Source organism: Sciurus carolinensis, chromosome 6, assembly GCF_902686445.1.
Source record: "Sciurus carolinensis chromosome 6, mSciCar1.2, whole genome shotgun sequence".
Taxonomy (NCBI): domain Eukaryota; kingdom Metazoa; phylum Chordata; class Mammalia; order Rodentia; family Sciuridae; genus Sciurus; species Sciurus carolinensis.
The window spans coordinates 138,998,297-139,013,396 of NC_062218.1; the positions used below are offsets into that span (position 1 = coordinate 138,998,297).

The following is a 15,100-nucleotide window of genomic DNA, read 5'->3' on the forward strand; positions in this document are numbered from 1 at the left end:
CATGATACCCTTCTAAATGTCAGAGGATGTTTTCCTATAAAACATTCCTTTATTCTGGTAGTCCTCAAAGTGTAGTTCCAGGGTCAGCAGCAACCACATTACCTAGGAACATGTTAGAAGTCTAGCTTAGAGGCCCCACCTCAGACCAAATGATTTTGATAATTTTGCTGTTGTTAAAAAGGAGATTAACATGATCTCAAAACTGTTGTCTCATTTATAGGCATTATTTAGATTTCACCAGTTGTCTCAGTAATATCTTTGTTAACAGATGTAATGAATGGGACACTTTTAGGATTAAAGGGAGCTGGGCGTGGTGGCTCAAGCCTGTAATCCCAGCAGTTCAGGAGGCCGGGACAGGAGGATCAGAGTTCAAAACCAGCCTAAGCAATGGTGAGGCACTAAGCAACTCAGTGAGGCCCTGCCTCTGAATAGAATACAAAATAGGGCTGGGATGTGGCTCAGTGGTTGAGTGCTCCTGAGTTCAATCCCTAGTACTCACCCCCACCAAAAAAGATAAATAAATAAAAAAATAAAGGGAATCGCTAGGAATAATTTTGCCAAGACAAAGTGGTTAAGTGTAATCATAAAGGCCAATTTAGGAGGTTATATAGTTTTCTTAATATGGACACTGATCTCCATACTGTTAACTAGAGAAGGTAGCCAAGAACAGAAACCACAGAGAGGCATAGAACTGGAGCTCACTGTGAAAGAAAATGGCAGCAGAGAAGTGGCAGAGTGAAGGCCACTGCGGAAAGGAGGGAATGGTCAACAGTTAGCAAATGATGCCAGGAGATCTAGTATGATAACTAGAATTGTTGGGATTTTGTAAGTGGAGTACCCTTTGCAAGAGAGAAATGAACTACAAAACGAAAGCTGAGAAAGTGGACACAATGTTAAGAGAACACTTTTTAAAAAGGAGGGATTAAGGAAAGCTTTGTTCCTTTAAGGTAGGGCATTACACTTTGTTGATGACTGCTGGGAAAAAAAATCTTTGTAGAACATTTTAGGGAGTTTACAAACTACTGATGCCTGGGCCTCATTTTCAGAGATTCAGATTTAATTGGTCTGGGATATTGCCAGGTTCCCAGGGAGTTTTAAAAGCTTCCAAGTGATTTTATTAACTTTTTGTTTTGTTTTGTTTTTGGGCCCTGGGGATTGAACCCTAAGGTGCTTTACTGCTGAGCTACATCCCCAGCCTTTTTAAAATTGTTTAAGAGTATTTATCCTTTGTGTGCGTGTGTGTGTGTGTGTGTGATATATATGAAGGGGATTGAACTCAGGGCTTCAAGCGTGCTAGGTGAGGGTTCTACCACTCCTTATTTTTAATTTTGAATAGGGTCTTGTTAAATTGCTGAGGCTGGCCTGCAACTTGTGATCCTCCTGCCTCAGCCTCCTGAATCGCTGGAATCATAAGACTGTGCCTGTCATGGGTGCCAAAAAACAAATCCCCACTGCCAATAAATAAAATCCCCAAGTGATTTTAGTGTGCAAAATTGAGAGCCACTGCTGGGGGGGGGGGGGGGGGGAACCCTCATGCAAGATGAACTTCATTGCCGTAGTCAAGACCTTAATTAAGAAGTTGAGAAAGGAAGTGTTAAGTAAGATGTCTCAGCAAACATGGCCAGCACCACATAATCAAATCTTTTTGGTCACAGTGTCCATTTTTTCCTACAAGGACCCAAAAGCAGGTGAAAGGCTTATGCCAACTCCACTCCGCGGGGAAAAACAAATGAAGAAGGGAAAACGCCCCGGGAATCTCCTTGCAGGAGGTACACTCGCTACTTCCGCGCGCTCAGCACCGTCGCAGCCGCAGCCCGGGCGGCCAGTGCGCAGGCGCAGGACGGGGCGCGAGGCACGGTCCCTGCGCAGGCTTGGCCGGGGCCGCGTGCATCCGCCCTCTGCTGGCTCCGCGGGTTCTTCGGTCTTCTCGACTTCTCTCCTGGCCACCGTGCGGGAGGGAGGCCGAGATGGCAGATGAAATCGCCAAGGCTCAGGTCGCCCAACCTGGCGGCGACACCATCTTCGGGAAGATCATCCGCAAGGAAATCCCCGCCAAAATCATTTTCGAGGATGACCAGGTAGACGCTGGACACCTCTCGCTCGGGAGCCAAGGCGGGGCAGCGGCCCGAGGGCACGTCGGTTTCCCTGGGAAGGGCAGGGAGGGTCGGGGGCCGCAGGGGAGGGACGGGGCTCGGCCGCCCGGCCGAGCGCCCGCGTGGCCTCTGCGGCGGGCCCCCAGCCAGCGGGCAGGGCCGCGGGCACGGAGGCGGCCGGCCGGCGCGTGCCGGCGCTCCGGTTACGCGTTATCAGCCGCGGGTGCGGGCCAGGCCGCCGGCCGCTCGTGGGGCGCGCCGCGGGGCCTGGGCGGGCGTGGGGCGCGCGGGCTCCCCGGAGGCAACGCCGCCCGGCCGGGCGTCTGCCGCAGTCCTCGTCGGTGTCGGGAATCTCGCAATCTCGCCGGCGCTCTGCTTGACAGGGAGAAACCCGATCGCGCCCTGACTCGGGCCCAATCTCCGCGATCTCCCGCGCACAGCCGGCCTTCCCCTGGCGTTCCCGGGCGCCGCCTCGCCGGGCACAGCACCGCACGGCACCCGGTTGCGCTGGCGGCCGCGGGGTCGCGCGGGGCGGGCAGGAGTTTGCTGTCCTTTGAGTTCTACCGCTGAATAACGTGCCCTTAAAAGAGTTAAATGGTTCCTTTTGTATTCAGCAGGAAACAGTTTTATGCCAAGGGACTAAGAATATAGTTTTTGTTGAATTCATTACAGGCGAATTATTTAGTGGACATTTGTATTTATGGGTTTGGATTCCATTGTAAAGCTGAGCAGGAGGTTGGCACATTTAGGTAGAAGTTTTGTAAGCATTTTGTTAAAAATTTTTTTATCTTTTAATTTTTTTACAGACTGCATTTTGATTCATTGTACACATACGGGGTACAACTTTTCGTTTCTGTAGTTGTGCACAATGTAGATTCATAACCATTCGTGTGGTCATACATGTACATAGGGTCATGATGTCTGTCTCATTCCACCATCTTTCATACCCCCTCCCTCTCATTTCTTACTACATGATCTAAAGTTTCTCCATTCTTCTCTCCCTTTCCAACCCCCCCACCCCCATTATATATCATTCTCCTCTTATCAGGGAAAACATTGGGCCTTTGGTAAGAAATATGGAATATAAGAAAAACAATGCTACTGGTATTTACTTAGATTTAAAGCGTTATCTAAGATTTAATTAGTTCTTTGAGTTGGGTTTAATTTAAATACTTTTGTCACTAGTTGGGAAATTCTTTTGTTTTAGAAAAAGCATGTTTCTTAAGTTTCCAGTTGTTTTTTATAAATGGTCATTGGAATAATGACTTTTGAACTGCAGCATAACAGCATGATACAGCATTTTGTAGGGAATAACCAAATAAAATTACTCCTGAAACAAATAAACATGCATGAGTTCTTAACAGCTTCCAACTTCAGTAAAGAACAAACGAGATAAGGACATTCCTATAGTGCATATATTTAAAGATACTTCTAGCTAATTTGTCTAAATGCTACTTGTACTGTTCAATTCCACAAAAGGGTATAGTATATTTCTTAAATAGTTGAGTTAAATGGGAAGAATACCTGTTTAACTAAATATCAGACAAATATGTGATTATAAAACTGATTGATTCCTGTAAAGGATAAAAAAATTAAACAGGAAATTGCACAATCAGGACTCTGATCTGGAGACAGTGTGAGAGGTTTCCTTCAGAAATCTTATATATATATATATATATATATATATATATATGCGCTAGGAAGAGAGGATTTCACATTTCAAGTTGAGGAATGAATAATATTTTAAATTAAACTGTTGGGTTTGGAGGGAGAGAGGATCTTTGAAGTAGAGGGAAAAAGCCCTGAGGGTAGAGAACTGTGAAGGACAGGGTGACTTGCAGATGAAGAGTTTCAGGAGATCCCACAGGAGTTGATGTGGCTAATTTCTACTCAACCATTGGATCACAGTTTAAATGTCACTGTCTCATTAATCCAAATCAGGTTTTTCTGTGATAACAATTTCTTTTTTCTTTTTTTTTTTTTTTTTGGTAATTACACCTTTGTGTTTTGTTTGTTTTTTGAGACAGGGTCTCACTGTGTTTCTCTGACCTCAAACTGACTATGTGATCTGCCTGCCTGGGCCTCCAAAGTAGCTGGGACTACAGGCCCACACCCCTGCATCTGCCACACTTTTATATATTAAAATGAATATATATATTTAAATTCCATAGAAAGGGTCAGGGGACTTGTATGTATATTGTTTATTTCTATTTTCTTAGCATCTACTACAGTCTTCCCACATGGTTTGTGCTCAATAAATACTTGTTGAAAGAAGTTTTAGCCAAGCAGATAATATAGTAAAACTTTGATTTTTTTTTTTAATCCCTTAGTGTCTTGCTTTCCATGACATTTCCCCTCAAGCACCAACACATTTTCTGGTGATACCCAAGAAACATATAGCCCAGATTTCTGCTGCAGAAGATGATGATGAAAATGTAAGTAAATTTCTAACACAGTTTATCATATTGCTTTTTAAATTGGGAGATTAAATTTTGTTCTTAAAGTGGTGTCACATTTTCATCTTCTTAAGAGCATTACTGAAGAAAACAAAAAGCATTATGACTTTGAAGTGATGTACAGTTTGATTTTTTATAAAATAGGTATATAGAGAAATAAAATAGATTTTATTGGCATGTCATAGGACTGGGAATTGGTGTGCTATGTGATTGAATGAGAGGAAAAAAATATAAATAGGGAATATTGAAATTACCAACAAAATTCTAGTAATGACAATCTTCTAAAGGATAATTTGTGCAAAAACATTCAAGGCATATACTGAAAGGAAACTCACTAGTTTGAAACTCCAAATCATGTAAATCATGTCTACCCAAAATAAATAAAAGTTCTTGTATATATCTCAAGGTGAACCTCTTCAACACTCAGTTGCAAATGCACATTCCTATTATGTCTAAAGTTTGATTACTAAACTCATAATTGAGCATGGACTAGCAGTCTGACCTGTGGGCCAAATCTTGACTGACTGCTTGTTTTTATAAATAAAGTTTTACTGGAATACAGTAAGTCTCATTTGTTTATTGTTCATGGCTACTTATGCCCTACAAAGACCCTTGAGTAGTTTTGATAGAGGCCAACTGACCCAAGCCTACAACATTTACTGTCTGATCCTTTGCAGAGAAAATTTGCTGACTCTTGGTTTAGAGACAGCAGCCCCAAAACAGAAAGAAGGGTAGTCAAAATCAATTACTTAGTTCTGTAGAGGGATCAGAAAACCTGTGAAATTAAGATAGAACTTGAGGTCTGAGGATGTAACTCAGTGATAGAACAGTTACCTAGCATGTCAAGGCCTTGGGTTTAATCCCCTCCCCTGCCCCCAGAGTATATATATGTATATACAAATTTGGAAAGCACAACAGTCTTAGAATCACATCATACTGGTTAGATAGACTTTAATATCTAAGATCCTATTGGATAGGATTGTATAATATTGAAATGTATTTGAAGTGTTTTGTTTTTTTTTTTTTTTCCTCTTTTTTTAAATGGTTCTGGAGATCAAACCCAAGACCACAAACATGCTAGGCACGCATTCTTCCACTGAGCTACATCCCCAATCCTTTTTATTTTTTATTTTGAGACAGGGTTTTGCCAAGTTGTCCAGACGGACCTTGAACGTGCAATCCTCCTGCCTCAGCTTCCTGAGTAGCCACTATACCTGGCCTAATTTATAATTTTTATAGTTGAACCCTGAGTGGTCAAGAAAAGACAGTTGATTTTTTGTTTGTTTTTGGTTTTGAGTAACTGTTTGATAAGATGGAATTAGATCTCATTGAAAGATTATTATTTAGAAATAGATGTAAAATTTCACCATCTTATCTGTATAGATAAATTATTCTTTCCATGAGAATTTGTGGTATTTATTTACTTAGATGAAGGCTTTTCAAACTTTCTGTAGAGTAGCTTTTTCTACAGGAAATCTTGCTAAGTCCTGAGTTTCTCAGGGTTTTTTAAAAAATATTTTTAACTGTAAATGGACGCAGTATCTTTATTTTTTTATGTGATGCTGAGAATTGAACCCAGTGCCTTACACATGCTGGGCAAGCACTCTGCCACTGAGCTACAGTCCTTGCCCAGGAATTATTTTCTCAGAAGCCAAAATAAGAGAATATTTTTTATGATCTCAGGACTTAGAAGGATTCCTTAAGAACAAGTAAATGATTTCCATAAAAGAAAAAAGTGATTAAATTGAGCACATTAAAATTAAGAACTTCTAGCCAGGCACAGTGACACATGCCTGTAATCCCAGTGGTTTGGGAGGCTGAGGCAGGAAGATTAGAAGTTCAAAGTCAGCCTCAGCAACTTAGTGAATCTGTAAGCAACTCAGTGAGACCCTGTCTCTATTAAAATATAAAACAGGACTGGGAATGTGGCTCAGTGGATAAGCACCCCTGGGTTCAATCCCTGGTACCAAAAAAAAAAAAAAAAAAAAAAATTAAGAGCTTCTATTCAGAAGACTCCATAAAGAAGTGAAAAAGTAAAGGAAAAACCAAGAAGAGATTTGTATCCTATGAAATAGCAAGGAATGTGAAGAAAATAATTAAATAAGATCACTTGGAAGCCTCTGAGATATGGTAATGTTTTATTTTTTGATCTAGTAGGTATATAAATGTTTTTATTATTTAAATTATTTAAATCTGTTTTCATAAATTTTTATATATTTAATGTTTCATAGTAATATTTTGTAGAATGGTGAACTTGAAAAATGGACGTTTTATGTTTATATCATTTCAACTAATTATGTGTAAGTATTTTTTTAAAGTGTGATAGTTATTTTTCTGAAACTTAGAAACTTCAAGGCTTTTTTTTTTTTTTTTTTTTTTTATTTGGTACTGAGGATTGAATTCAGGGGCATTCAACCACTGAGCCACATCCCCAGTCTTTTAGAGACAGGGTCTCACTGAGTTGCTTAGTGCTTCACTGTTGCTGAGGCTGGCTTTGAACTCAAGATCCTTCTGCCTCAGCCTCCCGAGCAACTGGAATTACAGTTGTCTAATTCCAGTGTCTGTCATTAATTTTTTTATTTAATACATTTGTACAAATCACAGAGTTCAAAGACTCACTGGTAAAATACTATCTTATTTTCGTAAAACAGATTAAATCTTCAGAATACTAATTTTGAATCTTTAGTATGATTGTGGAATCATGGTATTTTAAGGTCAGAGATTCTTAAATAGTAGCTCTTCACCAGAAGGATACATAGAATGTAAGTATTTTTATTCATTTCCTAAATTAAAGTTTTAAGGTCAGCTCTTTTACAGAGAAGACAAGTTCTTTGACAGGAAGCATTTACTGAACCAGCTTTAAAACTGCTATCAATTAAATTTGTGACCAGCATAGGTTTAATACCTTTAAAATGGAAAATTTTTCACCATTTTAAAGCTTCATTTCAAAGTTGACTACAAGGGCCTGGGGATGTGGCTCAGTGGTAAAGTGCTTGCCTAGCATATATGAGGCCCTGAGTTCAATCCCCTGCACTGCCCCCTCCCCAAAATAAAAAGTTTTCAAAGTTGATTACAGAAGGCCCCTTTCTTGAATTTGAGTTTTTAATAGTCATGCCTTCTTGGAACTCTCTGGATATTTCTTTGGTCATCATAATATTCAACAAAAAAGCATTTTTCTTCTCCATTATAGCTTCCTTGTTGCTTATAACTCTCTTGGGTTAGAGGCAGTGATCCAGAAATAGAGAGGGTAGTCAGAATCAATTACTTAACTAACACTGTAGAGGGAATTAGGAAACCTGTGAAATTAAGATACAATTTGAAAAGCTCAGTATAGTAGTTTTTCCTGTGGACATTACTAGATCTCTTATATTGTCTGGGGACTTGTAGGACCTGTGGCAAATACCTGATTTCACTCTGGGTCATTTTGTTTCTGTTTTTCAATATAGCCAATGAGCAGTTTGTCCTGTTTACACAAGGAGTTTACCTGTGTGTTGCCAGCTTTCTCCCCTAATAAAAATTAAAGGGAGGAGGGTTGGTGATTTAAAAAAACTTTAAACTACCAGTTCGTTGTTTGTTTTTTCTCATGGTAAGAGAGCAAAAGGAGTTAACCTCTTCCCAGCATTTTCATAAGTTCTCAAGAAAGGGGACTCCTTTAGTTCCCATGGTAAGAGGGAAGGGAGAAGAAGAGTCGTAAGTTTTTGTTCCCATTTCCCTAGTAAGCACCAGGACAGTAGGCTCTGTTGCCTATTCTGAGCAGAGCCAAATTTTGTATTTTAGTCAGCTTTTTTATTGTTGGAACCAAAAGACCTGACAACAATTTTAGAGGAAAAGTTTATTTTTGGGCTCACAGTTTCAGACACCTCAGTTCATAGGCAGCTGGATCCATTGCTCTGGGCCTGAGGTGAGGCAGAACATCATGATAGAAAAGTGTGGTGGAAGAAGGCAGCTCAGAACAGGAAGCAGAGATAGCTGTCACCTCAGACAAAATATAAACCCCACAGGCACGCTGGCAATGACCCACCTCCACTGGCCATACCCTGTTGTCTGCTTGCATTTACCACCCAGTTAATCCCTGTCTGTATGTTAATGTACTGATGAGGTCAAGGTTCTCAAACCCAATCATTTCGCCTCTAAACTTGTCTTACATCATCTCACCATGTGCTTTTGGGGGATACCTAGTATTGAAACCATAACACTTTGATTCTTAAAATGTCAGTGATAGACTTAAGGTCACTAAAAGATTGAAAAAATATTCTGTATACCTTTTGTTTACTCTTAATACAGTGGGCAAACAGTATTACCAATCTCCTACCTTCAGAAGGGTCCTCATTCCCGTAGCAGGCTTGCTTCGTTAGTGTTGGGGGACAGTGGCAAAGAGGCATTTTTGTACCTTGTTGAATTTCTTCTATCACAACTGAAGTAACCTTGCACCAAAGGGAGAAGATCTAATGGGACTTTTAAATTAAAATTTTTTCCCCCTTTTGGTACTGGAGAGTAAAGTGAGGGGCACTTAACCATTGAGCCACATCCTTAACCATTTTTTATATTTTGTTTAGAGACAGGGTCTCCCTGAGTTGCTTAGGGCCTTGCTAAGTTGCTGAGGCTGGCTTTGAACTTGCAATCCTTCTGCCTTAGCCTCCTGAGCTGCTGGGATTACAGGTGTGTGCACTGTACTCAGCATCTAGGATCTTGTTCAGTTGCTGAGGATGACCTTGAACTTGTGATTCTGTTCTTCAGCCTCCCAACTTGCTGGGATGACTGTGCCCTCCCACATTAATTTCTATGAAGCAAAAATTGTGGTTATTTTGCTGATGTAAATATAAAAAAGTTGTTTCTCACCAAATTATGGAGATACATGCATCAAAAGAACCAAAAAACAAAATTGCTAAAAAAAAAAAAAAAAAAGAAAGAAAGAAAAAGTGGGGCAAGGGGATCCCAGGCAAAGATTAGTTGAGAAAACTCATTTTTCCTGAGCATAGAAAATGTGATATACAGGAGTGGGCTTAGTGAACTTTCATCTCAATGCAGTTGATTCCATAGAAATGAAAAATAATTATTTGATTTTGCCAGGGGATGTAGGCCTTAGTTAAAATATTTCCTGATGCTGTTTGCAGTAGATTGTATAATTGTTCATAAATACTACTCTTATGTAGGAATAATTATACTTTCTGTCTCACTGATGTCAGGTCTGCTCATATGACTTGATTTGGCCATTGCAAGCAGAGGTGATATATATCTTTTGAGTAGAAACTTTCAGTACCTGTTTTGCCTTGTTCTCTCCTCCCTTTGCTACTTTGATTGCTCCTCCAGCCTGGGTCTCAAAGTGAGAAAGGTATAGAATATAGAACCTAGTCAATTGGTCTTTGTTACAAATCAGATTTGAGGGTGGTTGACTAGTTCAGTATAAGCCAACCTATTGACATATGATTGATATACTCCCCCGAACAAATAAAATGAGACATCTTGCTTTATTAAGAAAACTTAGGGGGCTGGGGAGATAGCTCAGTCGGTAGAGTGCTTGCCTTGCAAGCACAAGACCCTAGGTTCGAGTCCCAGCCCCGCAAAAAAAAAAAGAAAAGAAAAGAAAAAAAAGAAAACTTAGGGCTGGGGATGTGACTCAGTGGCAGAGTGCTTGAATAACATGTGCATGCTCCAGGTTCAAGCCCTAGCACTGAAAAAAAAAGTTCAACCGTGAACAGTGGTGCACTCCTGTAATCCCAGCTATTCAAGAGGCTGAGTCAGGAAGGTGGCAAGTTCCAGGGCAGCCTGGGCAACTTAGCAAGACCCTGTCTCAAAATAAAAACTGAAAAAAAGGGCTTGGGGGTGGGGATATCTCAGTGGTAGAGCACTTGCCTAGCATGTTTGAGACCTTGGGTTCAATTCCCAGTACCAAAAATACATATGTGCATGTGCACCCACACACACACACATACACACACACACATTTTAATACCATTTGGAATGTAATTAAAGAGCTTTTTAATGGAGCAGTAAGTTTTATATCTGATTTGTTTACTGAAATTAGTAATGACTAAGTATCTACTTTTAATGGGGTTTTGATTATAAATTATGCCATATTGGGAGTAAGAAAGTTTAAAAATGTTTGCCCAAGGGAGTGTGCATTTCACCTTGGCAGGTTTTTTTTAAAATGTTTTTAAAAAATATTTTTATTAGTTGTTGATGAACCTTTATTTATTTGTATGCAGTGTCAAGAATCAAACCCAGTGCCTCACACATGCTAGGTGAGCGCTCTACCACTGAGCCACAATCCCAGCTCCTCACCTTGGCAGTTTTTTAATTTGTTATTTCAACTTGGCTGATGTTTAATGGCAAGAAGGTATAAATTTCCTCCACTTAAGAAACTCTTTCTTTTCCAGCTTCTTGGACATTTAATGATTGTTGGCAAGAAATGTGCTGCTGATCTGGGCCTGAAGAGGGGTTATCGAATGGTGGTGAATGAAGGTGCAGATGGTGGACAGTCTGTCTATCACGTTCATCTCCATGTTCTTGGAGGTCGGCAGATGAATTGGCCTCCTGGCTAAGCATGTATTGGGGACAGTTTTCCCTTCTCTAGGCAATGATTATGTTTGCATTTTTCAATATGTTAAGCGCATGATTATTTTTGCCTGGGTCTGGAGGTATTAAGGAAATACTTTTAAACACCTATACATAATAAAGACATTGTTGCATGGTTTACAGTCTCTGAATTGATTTGTTCTTTTAAGAAAGGTAGGTTCATAATTTTAAAGGTCTCACGACTTTTTTTTTATTTTTTATTTTTATTTTTGGCAGTGCTGGTACTGAACCCAGGGCTTTGCATGTGTTAGGAAGTGCTCCACCACTGAGCTACACCCCCAGCCCATGTTTCTTGCATTTTCTCCTCCAGCATTTGACTACTGCATTGTTATAATGGTGTGATTAATTTGTGAGGACAAATCACAAGAGTTCACAAATTTGGCTTTGAAATATCCTTTCAGGCTAAAGTATTAGTCCAAGAGAACATTTTCTAATCTAATTCTTATTCTTTAAAATCTAGGAGTAATGACACGATTGGTCCAGAAGGTGGCAGTTTGGGGTCTATGAATAATATATTCAGCCCACATGCTTCCCCTGGACTCCAGATAATTTGGAAGGAATTAAAATAGGTTTGTCACAGAATTTTTAATGAGTGCGTAAAGTCAGATATTGAGATTTCCTTGCTATGTAAACACTATCTGAATATTTATATTAAGGACTTGAAAATATTTTACTTAGAATTCACTTTCCCAATTAAAACCCCACTGGATGTGCACAGTAGCAAAAATATTTAAATTGTGCATGAATCTAGTTACTTGGAGGTAGGGAGAGAAACTTAAGGTCTGTTCTTATATAACCTTAAGGTCTTAAGTTCTTACGTAGACTTGACAGCCAAACCTGTTTTTTGTCTTGCCACGCATCATACCCTTTCTAAATTTCCATAAAATAAATAACTGCTTCTTGGCTTTCCTTCATGTAGGTACTTTATGCTTCCAGATTCTGAGATACCATCTGCTTTTGTCTCCTCTCCCATTCTCTTTGAACTTATACATTCCTTCCATTATTAATCTCTAAAAAAATTAGTTTAGTAGGGTTTTGACATGTTTACTTTTTAAAATTTATTTACTTTTACTTTATTTAATATTTTTGGCACTGGGGATTGAACCCAGGGCCACTTTACCACTGAGCTACATCTCTAGCCCTTTTTGTTTTTTTAATTTTGAGACAAAGTGTCCCTAAGTTATGTAGGGGCTCACTAAGTTGCTGAGGCTGACCTGAAACTTGTAGTCCTGCCTCAGCCTCTGAGTTGCTGGAATTAACAGGCTTGTGCCCTCATGCCTGGCTTGACACATTTAATGGAAAGCCATTTAAATTTTTTTTTCCTTAGTGATTTTAAATTTTTTTTGTGAGTGCAGGGTTAGGGAAATTAACCCTTTATGTTTAACTGTAACAAGTAACTTTTTCTCAACTTGTCTCCTTTCTTTATTTATGATGTTTAAAATATTGGCATATTTAATGCATTAAATTTTTTAAATATTTATTTTTAGTTGTTGATGTACCTTTATTTTATTTATTTATTTATATGTGGTGCTGAGGATTGAACCCAGTGCCTCACATATGCTAGGCAAGTGCTGTACCACTGAGCTACAACTCCAACCCCCTTAATGCATTAATTTTAAAACTCATTTCACAAGCCTTTCTCACCCCAGTGGGATTTATAAAATTTATTCTTGTCAGGTGCAGTGGCACATACCTGTAATCCCAGCAGCTGAGGAGGCTGAAGCAGGAGGATCAAGAGTTCAAAGCCAGCCTCAGCAACTTAGCGCCTAAGCAACTTAGCAAGACCCTATCTCAAAATAAATTAAAGGGCTTGGGGATGTGGCTCAGTTAAACATCCCTGAGTTCAATTCTTGGTACCAAAACTAGAAAAAAAAAATATTCTTTGGGCCTGGGCGTGTAGCTCAGTTGATAGAGTGCTTGCCTAGTATGCACAAAGTCCTAGGTTCAATCCCATCACACACACACACACACACACACACACACACCCAGAATTGCAATAACTTAATAAAATCAGTCTACTACTTGGAATTTATTTTTCAGTAATAATTTTTCAATACAAATAGACTAGAAGATGACAACAAAAATAGTATTAGTAAAAAAGGTAGGATTAGGAGGGTTTTTAAAAGATTATTCTGTGATTCCTTTTTTTTTTTTTTTTTTTTTTTTTTTTTTGTGGTGGGAAGTGAACCCAGGGCCTTGTGCATGTGAGGCAAGCACTCTACCAACTGAGCTATATCCCTGGCCTCTAAATTTTTTTTTTAATAGGTCTGGAAGTATAGCTCAGCGGTGGAGCACTTGCTTAGCATGCACAAGGCCCTGGATTCAATTCCCAGTCTCGTGAAAAACTTTTTTCTATAGTGAACATCTATTAATTTTATAATCAGGAAAGAAAAATCAATGTTTTAACACTGAAAATTTGTTAATATTTCTAACATTTTCATCTTTTGTTGACATTCTAATAATGGTACCATCCAATAATGTTCCAATCTTTTCTTGTGAAGACAGCTTATATATCTTTGACTTCAGAAATACTCGTTATTTCAGGAAGATTTTTCAGAGAGATCTGGTGACCATCTACTTAAGATATTAGGTATTTTCAATTTACTTGTTTTTCTCCCTCTTCAATGTAAACAATTGAAGTATCATCTGAGATACCAATTTTTTTTCAAAGCCTCTGAAATATTGTTTGGGGAAAAGTTGAAACTAATTTCACTAGGTAAGAGTTCTCATCTTCATTTTTCCCAGTGTGTAGAGGTGAACTCCGTTGTTTGCTGCCACAAATATCTGAGATGGAGGAACAGTCATTGTAGGATTTATCAATGCACAATCAATGATGACTTTCGTGGCCTTTTTTCTCAAGTCTCCAGCATTTTTTAATCTGTAAATAACAGAAGGGTCACCTGACTGGTCCTGGCCCCACTGGAGTTTGATTCTTTTTTTTTCCCTAGTATGTTTATGGCTTTATATTTTATACTGGGAGAAGGTCTGGAGAAAAGTTTTGGAGGAATTTGGAGCATTGTGCAAAATGAAATGTGAAACATTTGTATAATGGGTTGAGTCCACTTTCTTCAGGTATATCATGTCTCCCATTGATTAAGTCAAGCCAGTGTTAGGTAGACAACCACTGAGTTATCCTGCTGATTCTGTCCATGACCTATCTCTGCCTTAAATTGTCCTGTGATAGATGTTCACCAAACTTCATGTGATAGCCAGTCTCCAAGATAGCCCACAGATATCCTCACTTCTAGTATCTTTACATAATCTCATAATGAATCAGAGCTGGTTTAAGGGACCAATAGCATATTAGAAGTGACAGGGTATGAGTTCTGGAGCTAGGTAACTCAGGGCATTCTGGCTAGATCTCTAGGATTGCTTGCTAATGTAGAATGAATGTGTCTCCTAAAATAACTTCAAGTGTGATGGTATTGGGAGAATGGGCCTTTGGTAGGCGATTAGGTGATAAGATATATTTGTGCTTTCATAAAGACAGACTTTGAGAGTTCCCTCTCCCCTTCCACCACGTGAGAACCCAATAGGAGACCCAATGTTAGCCAGGAAGTGGATCCTCACCAGACACTGATTCTGCCAATGCCTCCATCCTGGATTTCCTAGTCTCCAGAACTGTTAGGAACAAATTACTATTATTTATAAGCCACCCAGTCTATGTTGTTACAGGCTTAGACTCACCATCTGCTATGACTGCTATGAGGACACTAGCAGCCCACTGGAAAGGCCTATGTGGAGAGACACCGAGGCCTGCTAACAGCTACAATGATGTGAGCTGTGTGAATAAACTACTTTGGAAGTAGATCCCCCAGCCCCAGTCAAACTTTTCTTCAGATAACTGCAGTCCTGTTCAATATATGACTGTAAACTCATGGGAGCCCAAGGCAAAATATCTTCCAAATTCCTGACCTACAGAAATTGAAAGAATAAATACCATATTAAGCCACCAAATTTGGGGGTAATAATACA

At 39.4% G+C, this 15,100-nt stretch overlaps 1 protein-coding gene and 1 pseudogene across 1 annotated transcript; one reads left to right on the forward strand and one right to left on the reverse strand.

Moving 5' to 3' along the window:
* The first annotated feature begins 1,850 nt into the window (after positions 1–1,850).
* Hint1 (histidine triad nucleotide binding protein 1) lies at positions 1,851–11,243 on the forward strand. The gene is made up of 3 exons (XM_047555903.1): positions 1,851–2,078; positions 4,424–4,528; positions 10,927–11,243. The coding sequence occupies exons 1-3, from the start codon at positions 1,968–1,970 to the stop codon at positions 11,089–11,091; spliced, it is 381 nt and encodes a 126-aa protein (XP_047411859.1). The 5' UTR covers positions 1,851–1,967; the 3' UTR covers positions 11,092–11,243.
* Positions 11,244–13,135: 1,892 nt separating this feature from the next.
* On the reverse strand, positions 13,136–14,142 carry LOC124986436 (EKC/KEOPS complex subunit TPRKB-like; annotated as a pseudogene).
* Positions 14,143–15,100: the final 958 nt, after the last annotated feature.